The sequence below is a fragment of the Jaculus jaculus genome, chromosome 19 (assembly GCF_020740685.1).
Source record: "Jaculus jaculus isolate mJacJac1 chromosome 19, mJacJac1.mat.Y.cur, whole genome shotgun sequence".
NCBI classification, from domain to species: Eukaryota; Metazoa; Chordata; class Mammalia; order Rodentia; family Dipodidae; genus Jaculus; species Jaculus jaculus.
In genome coordinates, this window is record NC_059120.1 from 52,549,809 (window position 1) to 52,568,281 (window position 18,473).

An 18,473-nucleotide genomic window follows, 5' to 3' on the forward strand; every position below is an offset into this window, starting at 1 on the left:
GGAAAGACTGCCCCAGAGACGCCCGCTCAGTGCGGCTGGCCTCAGCTCGGCACCTCTCAACCACACACAGTTTGGCCTCTTTCCATGTTGACTGTCAGAGCTGCATTTATCTGTTAAGGTGGAAGGGCTAAGATTCTTGGAAAACAGATGTTTTCTCTCTGCGTCTGGATAGAATGGTTTTCGGTAAATAGTAGTGACCCCAGTTCAACATCAAGCACGTTTAAAAGGAAGAAGAAAAAGGGAAAAATGAGAAAACAAAAACAACAACAAACCCAATCTGTTAGCACTTTATGGAGAGAGCAGTATTTTTCATGGTAATGAATACCAGTGATAACTTTTTGTTTCTTGGCCTTACACATTGTTAGAGTTAAGAGGATCTAGTATGTGCATCGAATATCAAATGGGCCTGAAAGCCGTGCATCTAGAGTACCGCCTGGTGCGATCATGTACACAGGGCTGGCTGTATTAATGTAAGACTGCAGAATTCTCTAAAGAACAACATCTTAACCATTTGTCCAAAGCCTGAAAATCTTCAATAGTCTGTTATGACCAATGGAAATGCAGGTTTTTAAATTACAGAAAAACATAGGCACATGAAAATCTTTCAGGGTCGAAAGACATGGAAGCAATCCCTGGTCCAACACCTGCCTGCTGAGCTGTCGGCTTTGACCGGGCCAGGCTGCGAACAGGGCCAGGCTAAGTGGGAAGACCTATGGAACTGTGCCGTCCGCCAGGACCACATCCAAACAAAAACAGACACATCTCTGCACTCTGCCTTTCTTACTATGCCTTTTTTTTTTTTTCTTTAGAAGTTAAAACAAGCTGTAACAAAGTGCCCTGGGCCTGTGCTGGGCTAACAGGGAGACCCCTGGCAGTCTAGAGTCGAAGGTGGGTCAGGTGTCACAGCTTTTCAAAGGGGTCACTAGCCCTATGAGTTCTGCAGTAGAGGAGTCAAGGGTAAGATCTACAGAGGCTGTTCCAGAACAGAGAGTTATGAAATGAGAAGAAAAGGGTTCTTGTGGGGCATCTGGTGCTGCATGGAAACTCAGCAGACTGTGCCACGTACACGCGAGTACAGAGAACCCACGCGAGAGAGGCCGCCGGCAACGAGGCGGCTGTGAGGACGGCAGCCCTGGAAGCAATCTGTCCCTCGGACACCCAAGGTGCAGTGGCAGACCTGAGCCCAACAAGGAGCTGCTGTTCTTTCATTGCAGGAAAAGCTTCCTGAATGGTCATTCCTGAAGCTCCCCGTGAGTGTGGCAAGTGCCCACAGGCAGAGACGGTATCGAGCTGGGGCTAGAAGGCTCCCAGTAACCTTTCTCTCATAGGTATATATATGGTTTTTTTTTTCTTAAAATAAACTCCATGAACTCATAAAGCTCTCATGTGCAATCAAATGCAAAAGCAGAGCCCTACTCAGAGGCTCTGAAACACACACGTCAGCCTCAAAGCAAATCAGCCTCCCAGTCTGCGTGGACTGGCTCAGTTCACAGGCCGGGTGCCACCTCTCCTGCGTGCGGGGCGCAGGCCTTCAGATGGGCTTGTACAGCAGCGTGGTGACATACTTCTTCTTGTAGCGGTGGGTCGCACTAAGGACCATCACGCTGTCCTGCAAGGGAAGAAAGCACATGGCAGTGATTCGTCCATGTTGGGCTCTTCACTTTCTTAAAAAGATTTTTTATTTTTATTTGAGAGCACTAGACAGAGAGAGAAAGAGGCAGATAGAGAGAGAAGAGAGAGAGAATGGGCGTGCCAGGGCCTCCAGCCACTGCAAACAAACTCCAGATGCGTGTGCCACCTTGTGCATCTGGCTTATATGGGTCCTGGGGAATCAAGCCTCGAACCGGGGTCCTTAGGCTTCACAGGCAAGCTTAATGGCTAAGCCATCTCTCCAGCCCTCTCAAACTCTTGAATATACACATACTGTCTCAGTTGTATCAGTAAATCCCTCCACGTAAACTGTACACAGTTTGAATCCTCTCCAGCACACACAGAAAGTTGGACACATGTGTCCATGATCCCAACACACCTATAGCAATGGGAGACAGAGCCAGAAAAATCTGGAAGTTCACGGGCCAGCTACTCTGGCACACAGGACAGCAAAAAACAAAACAGACCCAGTCTCAAAGAAACCTTGAGAATGTCCTCTGGCCACATCCCAGTCATGGCATACACACATGTGCATGTGTATGTACACACACACACACACACACACACACACATTAATTTGTTTTGTTTTTCGAGGTAGGGTCTCACTCTAGCCCAGGCTGACCTGGAATTCACTCTTTAGTCTCAGAGTGGCCTTGAACTCACGGTGATCCTCCTACCTCTGCCTCCCGAGTGTTGGGATTAAAAGTGTATGCCGCTACACCCGGCCGCAAATTAATTTTTTTTTGAAAATTAATTTTTTAAAGAGGTTGGTTGTGGTTTTAAATCAACTTCATTCTCAATCCAGACTCCTGACTGTTGTTATTGTTACTATAGCCCTAACTACTCTATTTAAAGGCCTCTAGGCCATTAAGAAACATCTTCTTTATACAAAGGCCGGCACCTACCACTGAAGTGGTCCCAATGACTTCAGACTACCTGACACAGCCTGACCCCTAATAGGGAATGAGGAAGAAATTCCTACTTTACTCCCTTCCTCCTTTCAAAGTACAGTATTAGACTTGAACATCAGCAGACAAAAGACAGACTCTGGTAATCACTTCTAGGAGCAATCTTAGGTAGGAAACAGCCCTTCCTGTTGAGGGGTGACCTTGAAGCGTGCTCGCTGGTCTGCAGGAACTGCGCACCGCACTCTATCCCTGAACAGCAGGTAAGAGCTTTCTTAGAAAGACAATCTGATGGGCAAATCCCAAATGGCTGGAACAACCCAACAGAGCCAAAGCCCAGCTGCACAACAGTAATCAAGACCTTCACTTAGAAGGAAGCAGGAAGCCCCGCCCTCTGGGCCATGATAAAGACTCCAGGTGTGCCACAGGAGGTGACAGACCCGTAACGCCATGACACCGACTGATAGTCAGCAAGCACTACTGGAAATTCAATCCGATCTCACACCACAGCAAATCCAACTGAGAAACCCGCGTGGCTTCCTGCCTGGCACGCTGGGCCAGGAACGTGTCACAGGTTAACGTTCTGTGATCACAGTGGTCTGACACCGCCTCACCGGGCAGAGGAAGGCAGCTAAAACCCGACTGCAGGCATAAGGAGCAGGTGAGAGACCACTGACACACAGGAAAGAACACAGAGCATGACGACCGGACACCAGCCTCTGACACTTACTGGCAATTTGACCTTCTCTGACTCTTAGTTTCTTTATCTATGAAATAGGGGTTAAAAATAGTACTTACCTTACAAGGTTAATAGAAAAATGAAAATTCAATAATGTATTTAAAAATTCTGCGTATACACACACACACACACACACACACACACACACACATAATTTACATGTGATCTATTAACATCAGCTCTATCAATGATTTAAGAAGTGTAAGCAGCATAGACAGAAATTATTGGGGCTATCATCGATGGATTTACTCACAATCTCCAGTGGTGGGACCACTTAATAAACACACATCAGCTTCTCCAGGGGATTCTGACAGCAAGCTTAGCATGACAGCTTCATTTTAATAGCTAAGGACAGGCTGGGAAGATAGCTCAGGGGTTAAAGGCACTTGCTTGCAGAGCCTAACAACCTGGGTTTGATTCCTCAAAACCCACATGAAGCCAGGTGCTAGAGTGGCACCCGTGGAGTTTACTTGGAGTGGCTGGAGGCCTCGGTGCATCTGTTCGCTCTGCTCACAAGTAAATAAATAAAAACAAGTGTCAACAACAGCATTGCTGATGACAAAGATGTGGTGAGACAGAACAGGACAGGCATTTTCAACTGAGACTCTCAGCAGTAGAGACCTGAGGAGGGCAGTGGAGCTGAGGGAATCTGGTCACACAGCACTTGCACATCCTTTATGGAGGTGCTTGGGCATAAACAAGTGGGACATGACATGTGATCACACCTCAACTCCACATTTTAAACTATGGAAGAAGTGTGTAGTGTCAGGCTGGCCTCAGATTCACAGCAGTCCTATCTCTGCCTCCCAGGCACTGGGATTAAAGGCATGTGCAACCATGACTGGCACAAGCTGTCATTTTTTTAATCATACCCTCTCCTTCTTAAAAGAATAATAATCTTGTGTTGGAGGGATTGCTTAGTGGTTAAGGTGCTTGCCTGTAAAGTTAAAGGACCCTGGTTCAATTCTCCAGGACCCACGTTAGCCAGATGCACAAGGGGACACACGTGTTTGGAGTTCATTTGCAGTGGCTGGAGGCCCTGGCGTGCCCATTCTCTCTCTCTCCTCCTCTTTCTCTGTCAAATAATAAATAAATAAAAATAAAATATGTAAAGAGAATAATAATCTTTGGACTGAAGAGATGGCTTAGCAGTTAAGGCGTTTGCCTGCAAAACCAAAGGATCCTGGTTCAACTCTCCAGGACCCACATAAGCCAGACACACAAGAGGGCACTTGCGTCTGGAGTCTGTTTGCAGTGACTAGAGGTCCTGGCGTGCCCATTCTCTCTCTCTTTCTCTCACTCTCTTGTTCTGTTAAATAAATAAATTAATTAATTAAGTTGACTGTCTACAACCTGACTAGTGCCATCAGCTTAAGCTCTGAAGGAAGAGCAGGTGGCCACTGGAAAACATGTGTCACCCCCATGTCACCCGCACCTGTCTGTCCCGGAGGCTGTGGGAGACCAGGGCCACCGCTTACCTTAATGGACAGCGCGTAGAGATGGTTCAGCATGACGTGGTTGGGCTCGGGAAGCAGAGCTGGGTCGCACTACGGGAGAGGAGAGCCCCGCAGTGGGATTAGCGGCACAGACAGGTCAAGCGGCTCCTCCTCGGAACGCTGTGGGCCTCTTAAGGAACACCTTATCTATCTCCAGTTTAAAAAAAAATGTGCTCAACTCTGTACATCAACGATACATTCCCATGTCAGCAAATCTTGAAACTTCTCAGTTCCTGGTAGAAACACCTCAACATATTTGGATTTTTCTTTAACAGAGCTAAAACAAAAATCTTGCCTACAGATGTGGACAATTTGTGTTAAGTGGCAGAAAAACAAATCTTATTGCGACCACTTAGACTGAACAGCACTGTAAATTATTTGCAAAACCGTTAGTGTTTTGTGCCTCCTCATATGGGAAGTACATCTTATCTTGTGGTGGAACAGGAGCCCCAGAAAGTCAGGTTTGTCCACCTTGGTTCTGATGTTCTTAGGAACAGAGACAACTACAAATTTTGCTGTCAATGCCTGAGGCAGTCACAATTTGGCCGTGGGACAAACAGTCAGCAATGCTACTGACATCGATATGATATGGTGCCAAAACACACCTCTGTAACAATCCCATTCTATAAAATGACTGAATTTTGGTCCAAATGGCTCTAGGGATTCCCAGCTGCTCCGAAATACTCTCAGGGTACTCACAGAAATATTAGTGTCCTTGTTAAGAATAACTTGGAGTAGGTGAGGAGGAAGGATAGGTGGTGATTTAAATCTTTCCTCGGATCGAAACACGTACATTTCTTGACCATAAGGCCCTGGGGGTGAGCTGGAAAGATCTGAAAGGTATTTATGCAAAGGTGAAAGAAGGTGGTAGAATTAGTAAGAATTCATGGGAAAAACTACCAATAACATGGCCATCAGTATTAAATACAAGTCATGGATTTCTGGGCGTGGTGGAAGACTGAGGTAGGAGGATGGCTGTGAGTTCAAGGCCAGTTTGAGTTTAATTCTAGGTCAGCCTGGGTTAGAGCAAGAACTAACCTTGAAAAAAAAAAGCCACTCATGGATCATAAGCTTGTGAGCTCTTGTGTCTCAACAATGAGGAAGGACAATGAAGTATGTGGGTCATTCACTGTGGACATAAACCAGGAGACTTCCCACCATGATGTCCAGAGGATGAGGGGTCAAAGGTCTGAGATCTCAGAAGGGCTACTCCACTGTGACCTTGGACAGGCCTCTTCATTATGGTCAGTTTCCTAATCTATAAGATAAAATAAAATAAAAATCTTTGCCCTAATTCACAGTGGTTTTGAGAAAATCAAAGTGATAATGGAAATGAAGAGACCCTGTAAATTTTCAAACTCCATAAAATGATGAAGTTTCCTCTTTTTATTTATTTATTTTGGTTTTACGAGGTAGGGTCTCACTCTAGCCCAGACTGACCACTCTGTAGTCTCAGGGTGGCCTTGAACTCATGGCAATCCTCCTACCTCTACCCCGCCCCCCAAGTGCTGGGATTAAAGGCGTGGGCCACCACGCCCAGCTTCTTGGTTATTTTTTTATCCAATCAACAGACAAGGTTATAAACTCTAAGTCTACAACTGATTATTGCAATAAGGACAAAACACAAGCAGTGCCAGTCATTAGGGAAATGCAACTCAAAACTCACAGGAAGACCCAGCTTCACACGCACTGGGGTGGCTATAATCAAAACGACAGGCCAGCAGGTGCTGACAGCAATGTGGGGGGCCTGGAACCCGTGCACTACGCTACTCTCACTGCTAGTGGAAATATAGATCAGCACAGCCACTTCGGAAAACAGTTTGTTAGCTCTTCAAACAGTTAAACAAAAACTTACTTTATGACATAGCAATTATATTCCTAGGTACATACCCAATATAAAACATGTCCAAACAAAATCTTGCCCACAAATATTCTTTTAAACTTTTTTTTGTTTTTATTTTTATTTATTTATTTGAGAGCAACAGACAGACAGAGAAAGAGGCAGATAGAGAGAGAGAGAGGGAGAATGGGTGTGCCAGGGCCTCCAGCCACTGCAAATGAACTCCAGATGTGTGTGCCCCCTTGTGCATCTGGCTAACGTGAGTCCTGGGGAATTGAGCCTCAAACTGGGGTCCTTAGGCGTCACAGGCAAGTGCTTAACCGCTAAGCCATCTCTCCAGCCCTTGCCCACAAATATTCTTAATAGCATTATTTATAACAGCCCCAAAGAGGAAACAATCCAAATGTCCATCAAGAATAAGCAAGGGAATGCCAGGCATGGTGGTGTATGCCTGTAATCCCAGCACTCGGGAGGCAGAGGTAGGAGAATTGCTGTGAGTTCAAGGCCATCCTGAGACTACATAGTGAATTCCAGGTCAGCCTGGGCTAGAGTGAGATACTACCTCAAAAACCAAAAACAAAAAGAATAAGCAGGGAGATGGCTCAGCAGTTAAGGCTCTTGCCTGGAAAGCCTAATGACCTGGGTTCTGTTTCCCAGAATCCACATAAAGATGGATGCTCTAAGTGGTGCACGTGTCTAGAATTTGTAGAGGCTAGTGGTCCTGATGCACCCATATTCATGTTCTCTCTCTCTCTCTGCTTGCAAATAAATAAAAGTATTTTAAAAAGATGCTCACAGCGTTGGGAGAGTTGGGAGCACTGTCTGTGTGTGGATGGTGAAAACCTGAGGACACAGCGATGTGTGTTCCAGGATCACAGTGTCTGGGGCACACTAAGAACAGTTAAAAGAAATCCAAAGACTCTGGAATGCATTGTACAGACTTGATGGTTTGTATGGGATGATGCAACTTTGTACCATATATGTCTTTCCTTCAAGTGACCAACAGCTTCTAAATAAAACCATATTATTTCATTCAAATGTGTGTGTACACACACACACACACACACATATTTAAAGAAAATAAATGAATAACCATGACAGTGTGACATACCATGGAATTCTACTTAGCCATGAATAGAAGCAAAGTCCTGCCACACAACGTGGATACGCTCTGAACATGTGCTAAGTGAAAGAAGCCACACACTGAGGAGCACATGCTGCCTGGCTCCGTTCACGTGAAATGTCTAGAACATGCAAATCCACAGAAATAGAGATGTGTGGCCAACAGGGGCAGAGAAGAAGGGAGAGAAAGTGACTATCAAGGGTTATGGATTCAAATGCAGTATAGGGCTGGAGAGATGGCTTAGTGGTTATGGCACTTGCCTGCAAAGCCAAAGGACCCAGGTTCTATTCCCCAGGGCCCACGTAATCAAGATACACAAAGTGATGCATGTGTCTGGAAGTTGTTTGCAGCAGCTAGAGGCCCTGGCATGTCCATTCTGTCTTTATCTGCCTCTTTCTCAAATAAGTAAATAGGAAGGAAGGGAGGGAAAAAAGGAGGGAGGAAGTAGGCAGATGGATCAAAAAATGAAGTATACTAAAAATGAACTTTTCAACTTAAAAGGGTAAACTTTGTAGTATGTGGATTATATTTAACAATGAAAAAAGTATATAGGCAAGAATAGAAGGAAATCTACAAAAATGAGATGAACTATGACTTTTTTTCTTCCCCCAAGGTAGAGTCTCACTCTAGCCCAGGATGGCCTAGAACTCACTCTGTAGCCCAAGCTGGCCTCGAACTCATGGTGATCCTCCTACTGTGGTCTCCCAAGTGCTGGGATTAATAGTATGTGTTTTGTCTTTAAAAATCTCAAGTGCCTTATAGTTCCAGAGAAAAGATTTTACTATCTAGTTCATTTTATGAACTCCGACTCCAGTCACATTCCACGGGCAAAAGGAAAGCAACAGCAGCAGCAAGAGTGACGGCATCACTGAACGCTGCCTTCAACGCACACAACGTGACACTTCTCATGGCACCTTCGGTTGCTTGGTCATGTCATCCATAAGACACCATGGGAAGGACATAGAATATCTCTATGTCCTTCCCATTATTTATAAAGTACAAACAGCTAAGTGATTTTCAAAACTACAAGTAAGGCTATGTGCTACATGGCTGTAGAGTAAAACCCATTATGTTCATCATCAAATGGATTCTAGGACTGACATTAGTGTGTGAGGAAACTGAGTAAAAGAGAAAGGAAATACCAAAGGTATGCTAGTCTTATGACTGTATCATTTTAATGACTGCTTGTCAAATATTCATCAGATATGCATTTGTGACTACGTTAGAATAACATAATGGCAAAATTTAGTCACAAGAGTATTCATAATTTAAACTTTTAAAAATCATTGCCCCAACAGTTATTAAGCTGTCCAACTTAGGGCTGGAGAGATGACTTAGTGGCTAAAGTGCTTGCCTGCGAAGTCTAAAGATCCAGATTTGATTCTCTAGGTCTCAAGTAAGCCAGATGCACAAGGTGGCGCATACCTCTGGAGTTCATATGCAATGGCTAGAGGCCCCGGTGTACCCATTCCCATTCTGTCTGTCTGTCTGTCTCTCTCTCTGCCTCAAATAAAAATAAATTAACAAGCTAACGGTATTTTCAAAAATTTCCTAATATGAAAGAAAACTCAGAAGCAAAGGCCAGTAAGCTAGAAAAGAGATATAAAGGGAAGAGAAAGGAAGGGAGGGGGTACTTAATAGGATGGTATTGTATATATGTAAGTAGAAGAATAGATTAATGGGGTGGAAAGGCCCAAGTGAGGTCGGGGTAAGAGACTGAGTAAAGGAAAGGTGGAGGGAGGGCTAATCAAAATCTAAGAGCATATAAATAAATCATATGGAAACCTACTTTGTTGGACAATGGAACACTCAGGATCCGTAGATTGTTGCTAGAATATTTTCAGTGCCAGGGATGGTATACCTTCCAATGAGTTGTTGGCCAGGGAGGTCCCTGATGCCACCAAAACACTATAGGCCATTGCTGAGGCCCTTGGTTTCCCACCAGGAGTAGATGGTAAGACCTTATAGCTGAAGATTCCACATACTTGGGCTGCAAGGCCACTGAGAAATCCTGCTGGAACTGAGCTGATAACCTCCTCCATGTAGACCAGCTGACAGAAAGCTGGAAGAAGCCATTCTGCATGCAGTTCAATGGGAAAAAGAGAAATCACCAGTGAAAATACTCAACAGTGGACACTATAAGCTTTATATTTGGCCAGCCAGGCCAAATGAGCCAATGGGTGCAATAGTGACACGTCTGTCATGGTGGAAACCAACTGTCCTCTAATTGGACTGGAGGCCTGCTCCATGTGAGGGAATAAATCCCTGACACTGAAAACTTAAAACAGGGGTAGTCATGTTCCCTAGGGGTGTTAACGTCTGTTTCTGTCTGGCTAAATGCTTTATCAAACTGCCCAGTAAGCACTTATCTTAATGTTCATACCCATATATTAATGCTACCCTCACTTTTAGTAGAGAATCTTCTCTTTTCAGATGGCAGTGACCTTGGGACAACTCAGAAGGTAACATGGTGCTGGAAAGAAGTGACAGGAGTGCTCAGCACTGCAATATCTCTATCACACCTTCTAAGGATCAGGGTCTAATGTGGAAGAGGTGGTAGAAAGAATGTAAGAGCCAAAGGAATGATAGGACTCCTTACAACGTGCTCTCCCCAGACACAAAATGGCCTGTATATCCATGACCTCACAGTGCCTGACACAAGACCATCATACTAGGAGGAAAAGATCATGACATCAAAATAAAAGAGAGAATGATTGAGATGGGGAGGGGATATGATGGAGAATGAAGCTTCAAAAGGGAAAGTGGGGGGAGGGAGGGCATTGCCATGGGATATTGTTTATAATCATGGAAGTTGTTAATAAAAAAATAATTAAAATAATTTCTAATATGTAATCATTATGCTATGGGTTGTTTAGGAACTGTATGAGCCATCTGGTCCTGAGAGCCCACTATGGTTAACTTAAGATATTCTGATTAGAATCAGGGAGATCAAGCCCTGGTCCTGTTGCCGGGAGCTTGTGGGGGATGGCACAACTAGTCGCAGAGGTAGGCTGCGGACTGTCAGGAGTGGCGTGCTCCGGGGAAATCCAGAGCTGCTCTTCACTCTGCACAACAAAACCCTAACTCAGAGTGTCTGCCAAACGTTCCTGCCATGAGAGAAGACAGGACAAATAAAACAACCTACAGAGAATGAGCATGACAGGAAGCCAAAGTCTGCAAGCCTTTCTCTCCTTACCAAACTTTCAATTACACAGAGAACAACTGCGGGTGCTTTGTTTGCTCCCCACACTCCCTCGGTGCTTGCCACTGAAGGCTTCATCCAACGACAACTGCCAAGTGAGCTTTCCAGTTGGGAAGAGGAAACGGAGGGGTGCCAGGGAAACCAGGCACCTGAGCCCTACCAGGTAATGTCACCAGAGATCGCTGGGAAACTGCGGTATTACCAGAAACACCTTCTGGAACTATAGTGGCACGTCACTGATTAGACTAGAAAATACAGTGCATCAGATATAATGAAGGTAGATATTATACCATGGATCTGTGTTAACAGTGGTGTGTGTGTATGTGTGAAGGGTTCAGAAGATGGAAATACAAAACAAAAGAGAAGTCTACTTTTGGGGGCTGGAGAAATGGCTTGGCAGTTGAGCTGCTTGCCTGCAAAGCCAAAGGATCCAGGTTCAATTCCCCAGGACCCATGTAAGCCAGATGTACAAGGTAGCACGTGTGTCTAGAGTTTGTTTTCAGTGGCTGGAGGCCCTGGTGTGCCCATTCTCTCTCACGCTCTCCCTCCCTCTCTCAAATAAATAAATAAATAAGTCTGCCTTGGGGAAGGAACATGCATCTTAAGAAAGGCGCAGAGTGCAAGCAGCACAAAATCACCTCGGCACGATGTCTCAGAGCTTTCCAGGGAGTCAAGCTTTAAAGCATCAAATACTTCAAAATCAGATTTCTTGACATGGATCAAGTTGTTAATTGTGCCAAGCTGACTGGTAACCACAGGCTGAAACAGAGAATAAAAGAAGTACTGAACCTCCTTTCCAAATTCCTCTCTTCATCCAGCTTCCTCTCTGCTTTTATTAACTTAAAAATGAAAATCCTGGGCTGGAGAGATGGCTTAGCAGTTAAGGTGCTTGCCTGTGAAGCCTAAGGCAGGTTCGATTCCCCAGGACCTACACAAGCCAGGTGCACAAGGGCGCACATGTGTCTGGAGTTTGTTTGCAGTGGCTACAGGCCCTGGTGTGCCCATTCTCTATCTGCCCCCCCAAATAAAAATAAATAAAATATTAAAGAAATGCAAATTCTCAGCACCTCCATCTCGTATCAAGAGAGGAATCACCTAGCGAACCCCGAGGGCAGTGACAGCCCTGACGACGCGGTGCACCAACGGCCTCTCCCCCCAAGACCAAGGCCTACCTCAGACGGATCGTGAACCCACTGTCCGTCCACGAAGAACTTGTACTGGTGCTCCCCCTCTGGGAGGTCCAGGATGGCAACAAAGTCATTATGGCTGGGGAGGAAAACGAAAGGTTACACAGACACGGCTCCTTTCAGAAGACAGAGTGTTTTAAAGAGCAGGTGGCACTCACAGCAGCGACCTTCCACACTCCTAAGCCACTACAGTCCTGGGTAAAAACACGTACAAATCCAGTCTCCCTTTCTAGATCACTGTGGACATGTAGTTGCCAACCTCTCCCAATAACGCTAGTTCTTAACCAATTTCTGGGGAAAAAAAAAAATAAAGTCATGGATCCCCCCCAAAGTTTCACCTTAGTACAATTACTTTGCTCCAGCAGAACAGAGTCCTCACGAGTATAAATAAGGCAAGAGGCACGTTCGGGTTATGAAGTATTTCAGTGGTGAGCCTTCTCTGGAAAATGAGCTGCCACTCTGACAACCAGTTCCACAATCCACTATTGCTTTGCCAGCAATGAATTAACACTGCCACCTAGAATGTCACAATGTGTTTTGCTTTAATACAGAAGTCAGAGCAAGGGAATCAGCCAGCTCCGGACGACTTCCTCCAAGCAAGAAATGGCTTGTGTAACCCAGCCCTACAGAATGCAGCCACAAAACTGCCCCTCTTGGGGTATGGATGGAAATCACGTCTCTATTCCTGCACCCTGCAGACTCAACCAAGACACGGCTCCTCACCTCTTTATCAGTGGAATCTTGGTGCTCCAGTTGTTGAAGGACCCGGAGATGAAGACCTCCTTGCCGCCTTCGGACCAGCGGATCACAGTGGGCCGGGCCTGCTGGGTGGGCTTGACACCGTCATCCAAATCCTGCTGCCAGGACACAAACTCTTTGTCTCCAGAGAGCTGCAAGGAGGAGCAGGTCATCCTTGGAATGAATCATGACCCAAGAATTTTCAAGAGGTTAGTCTCCTTCTTAGGCTAAGAGAGGTGCTAGGATTAAGCTACAGCATCAGCCTGAAGTTTGTCAATTTATCAGATTCTGAACAGACTACAGAGAAAGAACTGATCCGGAAGGAACCATAGGCAAATGGCTGATGTTCAAGTGCTGCTTAAATCACAGCCTAATTTCGGACCCCACATCTGTCACTCACCTTCTCAAGGCCTCAGCATCATCCTTCAAAAACTACTTCTGACTGCCTGTCTAACTCATAGGCAAGTCATTATATACCCTCTGAATAAATACCTCATGTGTATGTATGTGTGTGTATGCACACGTGAACATGTACTGTGGGGGCCAGAGGTCAACACTGGGTGCCCTCCTCAGCTGCTCTCCACCTCATCTTTGGAAGGCAAGGTCTCTCACTCAACTAGAGCTCACTGATTTGGGTAGACGAGCTTTCCAACAAGGCCCAGGGCTCCCTGATCCCACCTCTGCAGCACTGAGATTACAGACAAGCACTGCCATGCCTGGCATTTACTTGGGTACTGGGGATCTGAACTCAGGTCTTCATGCTTGGGTGACAAACATTTATTCCACTGTGCCATCTTCCCAGCCCATAGTACCTCTTACGAGAAAAATCATGATTCTATTAAAAAAAAATTAAGTCAGCAATAAGTATTTCACAGGCAAATAGAAGAAGCTGTCAATTATCCGTTATAAAGAAAGTTACAGGGACTGGAGAGATGGCTTAACAGTTAAGGCACTTGCCTATGAAGCCTAAGGACCCAGGTTTGATTCCCCAGTGTCCATGTAAGCCAGATGCATGATGTGGCACATGTGTCTGGAGATTGTTTGTAGTGGCTAGAGACCCTGGCGTGCCAATTCTGTCTGCATCTTTCTCTCTCTCAAATAAATAAATAAAATTTTAAAAGTTACAGATACTAAAATTCCTAATTAACAACTCCATTTTAGCTAACAGGTTACACAAAAGGACATTACAAGTTAAAACATTTAAGAGCTGAGACATGCAGCAAGGGAGAGCACTTGCTAGTAAGCCTGAGGCCCCACGTTCCATCCCCAGCACAATCAATCATTCAAACCAATCAATCAATGAAAAAAAAATTTTAAATCTGATCACTGATTCAGTAAAATTGAAGAAGTGGTTATGAAATCTTTCTTGCTCACCTATGCCAGATTTATACTACTTATTTCAGGAGCAGGGATGCAAAGTTTGGTGCCTGAAGGAGCAAAAGATCGAAAACACAGCTTCCTTTAATAAAAGCAGTTCCATATCAAATGAGGGTTGTAGGATTCTGGAAAAAAGTTAACACCTTAGTTTCTTTTCATGACCATTTTCGGGACAGCAGCTGGCCAAGCCTAGCCAGCAAGTCAGATGCTTTCGTGAAGTTTGTTTGTGGTGAAACAGCTGCGCTCATTGGTAAACACCTGTTCCCCACATCTGCTTTTGACAGAACTGGGCAGCTCTGACGCTGCATGATCTACAGAGTCTACATGCTCTCTGGCCTTCCACAGAAAAACTGACTTTAATCAACTGCTCAACAGGAAATAAGACTGTACAGGATCAAGACAAAGAAAAAACAAACACACTAATTACAGTGTTTGCCTGCAAAGCCAAAGGACCCAAGTTTAACTCCCCAGGACCCACGTAAGTCAGATGCACAAGAGGGCGCATGCAACTGGAGTTCGTTTGCAGTGGCTGGAGGCCCTGATACATCCATTCATTCTCTTTCTCTCTCTCTCCCTCTCAAATAAATAAATAAATGACCAGCTTATTCATGGGATTCCCTCTTCCACCGCTAAATGGGAAAGTTTACTTTTCATTCGGTGTCTTGATATTCCTTCAAACAGTATGAGAAACTGAAGAAAATGGGGAGGGAGGAAAGAAAGGACTTTTACATTACTGAGGGAATTACTAAGGCCTGAGAGAAAACCTTGGTCTCCACATTCTCCAAGCAATGCTCTCTGCCTGCCTGGCTGCAGAATTCCCAAGAACAATCCTCGAATTCCAACTCTGACATAGGACCTGGGAATCTCTTTCTAAAAAATTATTCTGATTATAGTACAATCATCAAAGGGAAAGAGGCTTTTCTTTTACTTGAGGTAGGGTCTCACTATAGCTGTTGGTGACCCACCTGCCTCAACTTCCCAAGGGCTGGGGTAAACAGGCATCGAGCCAACACTCCCAGCTACAAACCATCTTTTGAGGAGCATGCTAAAATGTCACAGATACTATTTGCTATGATGTTTGGCATTTGTTTCACAATAACTGGGGGGACGATGATTTCGGTACAGGTGATATATATTCATTTACGATCACTGTCTAGCTCAAGTGATGGGAATATACAGTCCCTTCTGTTCTATTTCATAAATGTTTCAAAATTTCCGAAGTCTTTAAGCAACCCCTGGATGAATCTAATGTGACAACAGGATTGAGAATCACTGGCTGGCATCCAAAGCAAAAGGAGGAGACCTCACTGCCACTACTTCTGCCAATTACTTTTATGACAGATCTTCAGTTTAAAACGTGCAAGCTGCAAACGATCTGTACATCACACTTTTGAATAAAGCCCCTCCACTTCTGACATGACATTTCTATGGCAGGAATGGAGGCAGCCGACCAGCAGCAAGACTGTGTACGCCCAGTCAGCCAGCCAGCAAAACCACCACGGAGAGCAGCGAGGCGACAGTTCAAGCTACAGCCCGAAGACACTTAGAGGAAAACGGGGCTTTCGATTTGGATGAGATGTTCAGAATCGCCTGAACCGGGTCTCTCATTTCACAAATGGCACCACGGAGGTTGAGAATAAATGACCCCTAACAGGCCCAGATTCACACAGAGCCTCCTGGACACCAAATACTGCAATCACATTTGGTACTCAAACCCTGAGTCATCAGCGTAGGGCCAAAGCAAAAATCTTGCTAGGCCGATCACCCTCAGACAGGGCTGAAGAAGAGAACCCAGGCCCAGCAGACAGTGCAAACGAGGAAGTCCTGAAGTGGGCCAGGAAAGAAATCCCAGAAATGCCCCTGCCCATCGCTCTCACTTCTCTTCCTGTGACAGTGTTCTCGACTGGGGTCCAAGGAAACAACAAATGACAGAACCTGAAGCTCGTGTTCCTTCAAAGTGGCAAATTAAACTTTCTACTGTCTACAGCCCTGGTTCCATGGAAGGTGATGAAATGATAACCATCAAATACTTCCTAACCTCTTCCATCCCTCCAGTGTTTCTATTTCACTCCAGAGAGCCTACCTGGAGGAACTGAATATACTTAATGCTGACATTTCTCTTTTGCTGTTAAAATATTTTCTTTGGGCTGGAGAGATGGCTCAGCAGTTAAGGCATCTGCTTGCAAAGCCAAAGGACCCAGGTACGATTCTCCAGGACCCACATAAGCCAGATGCAGAAGGTGGCTCATGCATTTGAAGCAGCCAGAGGCTGTGGTGCACCCATTTTCCCCCTCCAAATAAATAAGTAAAAAATAAAACCCAAGCAGATTTTTTTTTTTTTTTTTTACTTTTTTGAGAGACAGAAAGAGAGGATGGTGGTTCCAGGGCCTCTAGCCACTGCAAACGAACTCCAGATGCTTGTGCCACCTTATACAGCTGGCTTCACGTAGGTACTTGGGGAATCGAACCTGGATCCTTGCAAGCGCCTCAACCGTTAAGCCATCTCTCCAGCCCTACTGCTGACATTTCTAAAAGCGATGACAACCATCTGGACAGGTAAGCACAGCTCTAACGGCCCTTTCTTTAGAGCACACACAAGTTGCCTCTTGCTTAAAGTCCTTGGGATTAAGAACAAGGCGTCCAGGGCAGCAGCGGGCAGGCAGTCATCGCATTCCAGGCTGCAGCTGGTAGTACTAAAGAGTGAAGAAACCCGAAGGTCCCACTAGAGGCGCAGCGGGGTGTGAAAAGCACAACCACAGGCCACCACAACTACCAAGTACAGGTCAAAAAGTGACAGCGACCAAAAGATGTTCTGGATCAATCCCCAAGACTAGGCGAACATGTGAAAAAATATATATATATATATATGGAGAAATAGGCGAGTGGTGGCCGCTCAGAGCCACGCTATAGGGAAGATCAAACGTGCAGACTTTCCAGGAGAGCAAAAAAGAAAAGCTACTTATACCAAGCAATTTTTCAGGAAAAGATACTCATTTAACCATGTGAAGGAAAATGTGCCAGAAGTGCCACCAAGGTCAGCCGTTCAGACACCCCCGCACCCCATGTCAAGCTGCCCAACCTCAATTCTGGCTTGCAAGGATTTGGGTAGGTGGCTGGGAGGGAGGGAGACGGGATGGACGTCGTCTCCCGTACGGTCCTCAGCGTGGACCAGGAGGCGGAGGACAGCGGGGAATCCCCGCACGGAGGGGACGGGTGCTGGGGAGGAGGGGAGGCGGGAGCCTGCACCCGGGCCTCTTCGCCGCCGCCCCTTCCCCTCACCTTGGCGTCGGGCAGACTGAAGACGCTGGGGTCGTCGGTGCTGCCCACCATGATCTTGTGCTCCTTGCCGGGCGCGGGGCCGCCGCCGCCCTCGGCGCGGGCAGCCTTGGCGCCGTGGCGCTCCGACACCCGCTCGCTGGTGGTGTTCCCCATGGCTGCTGCTGCTGCTGCTGCTGCCGCCGCCGCTACGGGCACCTGCGCCGCGGTGATGGGGGACGAGAACACCCGGCGACCGCGTCAGGACGCCCCGGCCCCGCCCCTGCGCCCGGGGGGAGCGGAGGGGGAGGGACCGGAAGGGAATCCCCGGTCCGGGGAAGCGACACCCGCTCCCTTCCCGGCTTCCTGTCGCGCGAGCCGGCTCCGGGGACGTCCCGCACGCCGCTCACCTCAACGCCCCCGGCGCTTCCCCGGACGCCCGGGCCGAGGGAGCGGCGGCTGTCCGGAACACAAGGCGACCAATAAAGTTGTTGAAATTGAAGCCACGCCCACTCCGCCCACGCCCCGCCCCGCCCCACCCTCGCGCGCGCGGCCGGGCGATCCGGGGTTTCCTCCTAAAATGGCTACAAAGGCTCCTCCGCAGGCGCGGGCACGCTCCCCGCCCCCCTCCCTCGTTTCCCACCCAACCCCGCGCGCGCCCCCGACGCCGCCCGCCGCTCTAGCAGCCCAGGCGCCCGCGTCTCGATGGTAGGTGGGCGCGCGCTTAGAGGGGAGGGAGGAGGGCGGAGCTTCCCGGCCGCTAGGCGGCGCCAAAGGATGCGGGGCGGGGGCGGGGGCGGGGGCGGGGGCGAGGGGGTGGGGAAGGGCAGTGTGGAGGGTGGTGCCCGCCCGAGGGGCAGCCTCGCGGGCATCTTCTCGACTCCTGTTTGGGAAAGGTGACCCGGAGAGGCCGACCTAAAAGGGAATGAGAACACGGAGCCTGTGCTGAGGCAGAAGAGAG

At 47.0% G+C, this 18,473-nt stretch overlaps 1 protein-coding gene across 1 annotated transcript; it reads right to left on the reverse strand.

Annotated features, from left to right (window-relative positions):
• Window positions 1-271: 271 nt before the first annotated feature.
• Prkab2 (protein kinase AMP-activated non-catalytic subunit beta 2) lies at window positions 272-17,689 on the reverse strand. The gene is made up of 7 exons (XM_045138605.1): window positions 17,537-17,689; window positions 12,866-13,032; window positions 12,128-12,221; window positions 11,594-11,714; window positions 5,490-5,623; window positions 4,773-4,841; window positions 272-1,609 (listed from the first exon to the last, which is right to left on the reverse strand). The coding sequence occupies exons 1-7, from the start codon at window positions 17,687-17,689 to the stop codon at window positions 1,532-1,534; spliced, it is 816 nt and encodes a 271-aa protein (XP_044994540.1). The 3' UTR covers window positions 272-1,531.
• Window positions 17,690-18,473: the final 784 nt, after the last annotated feature.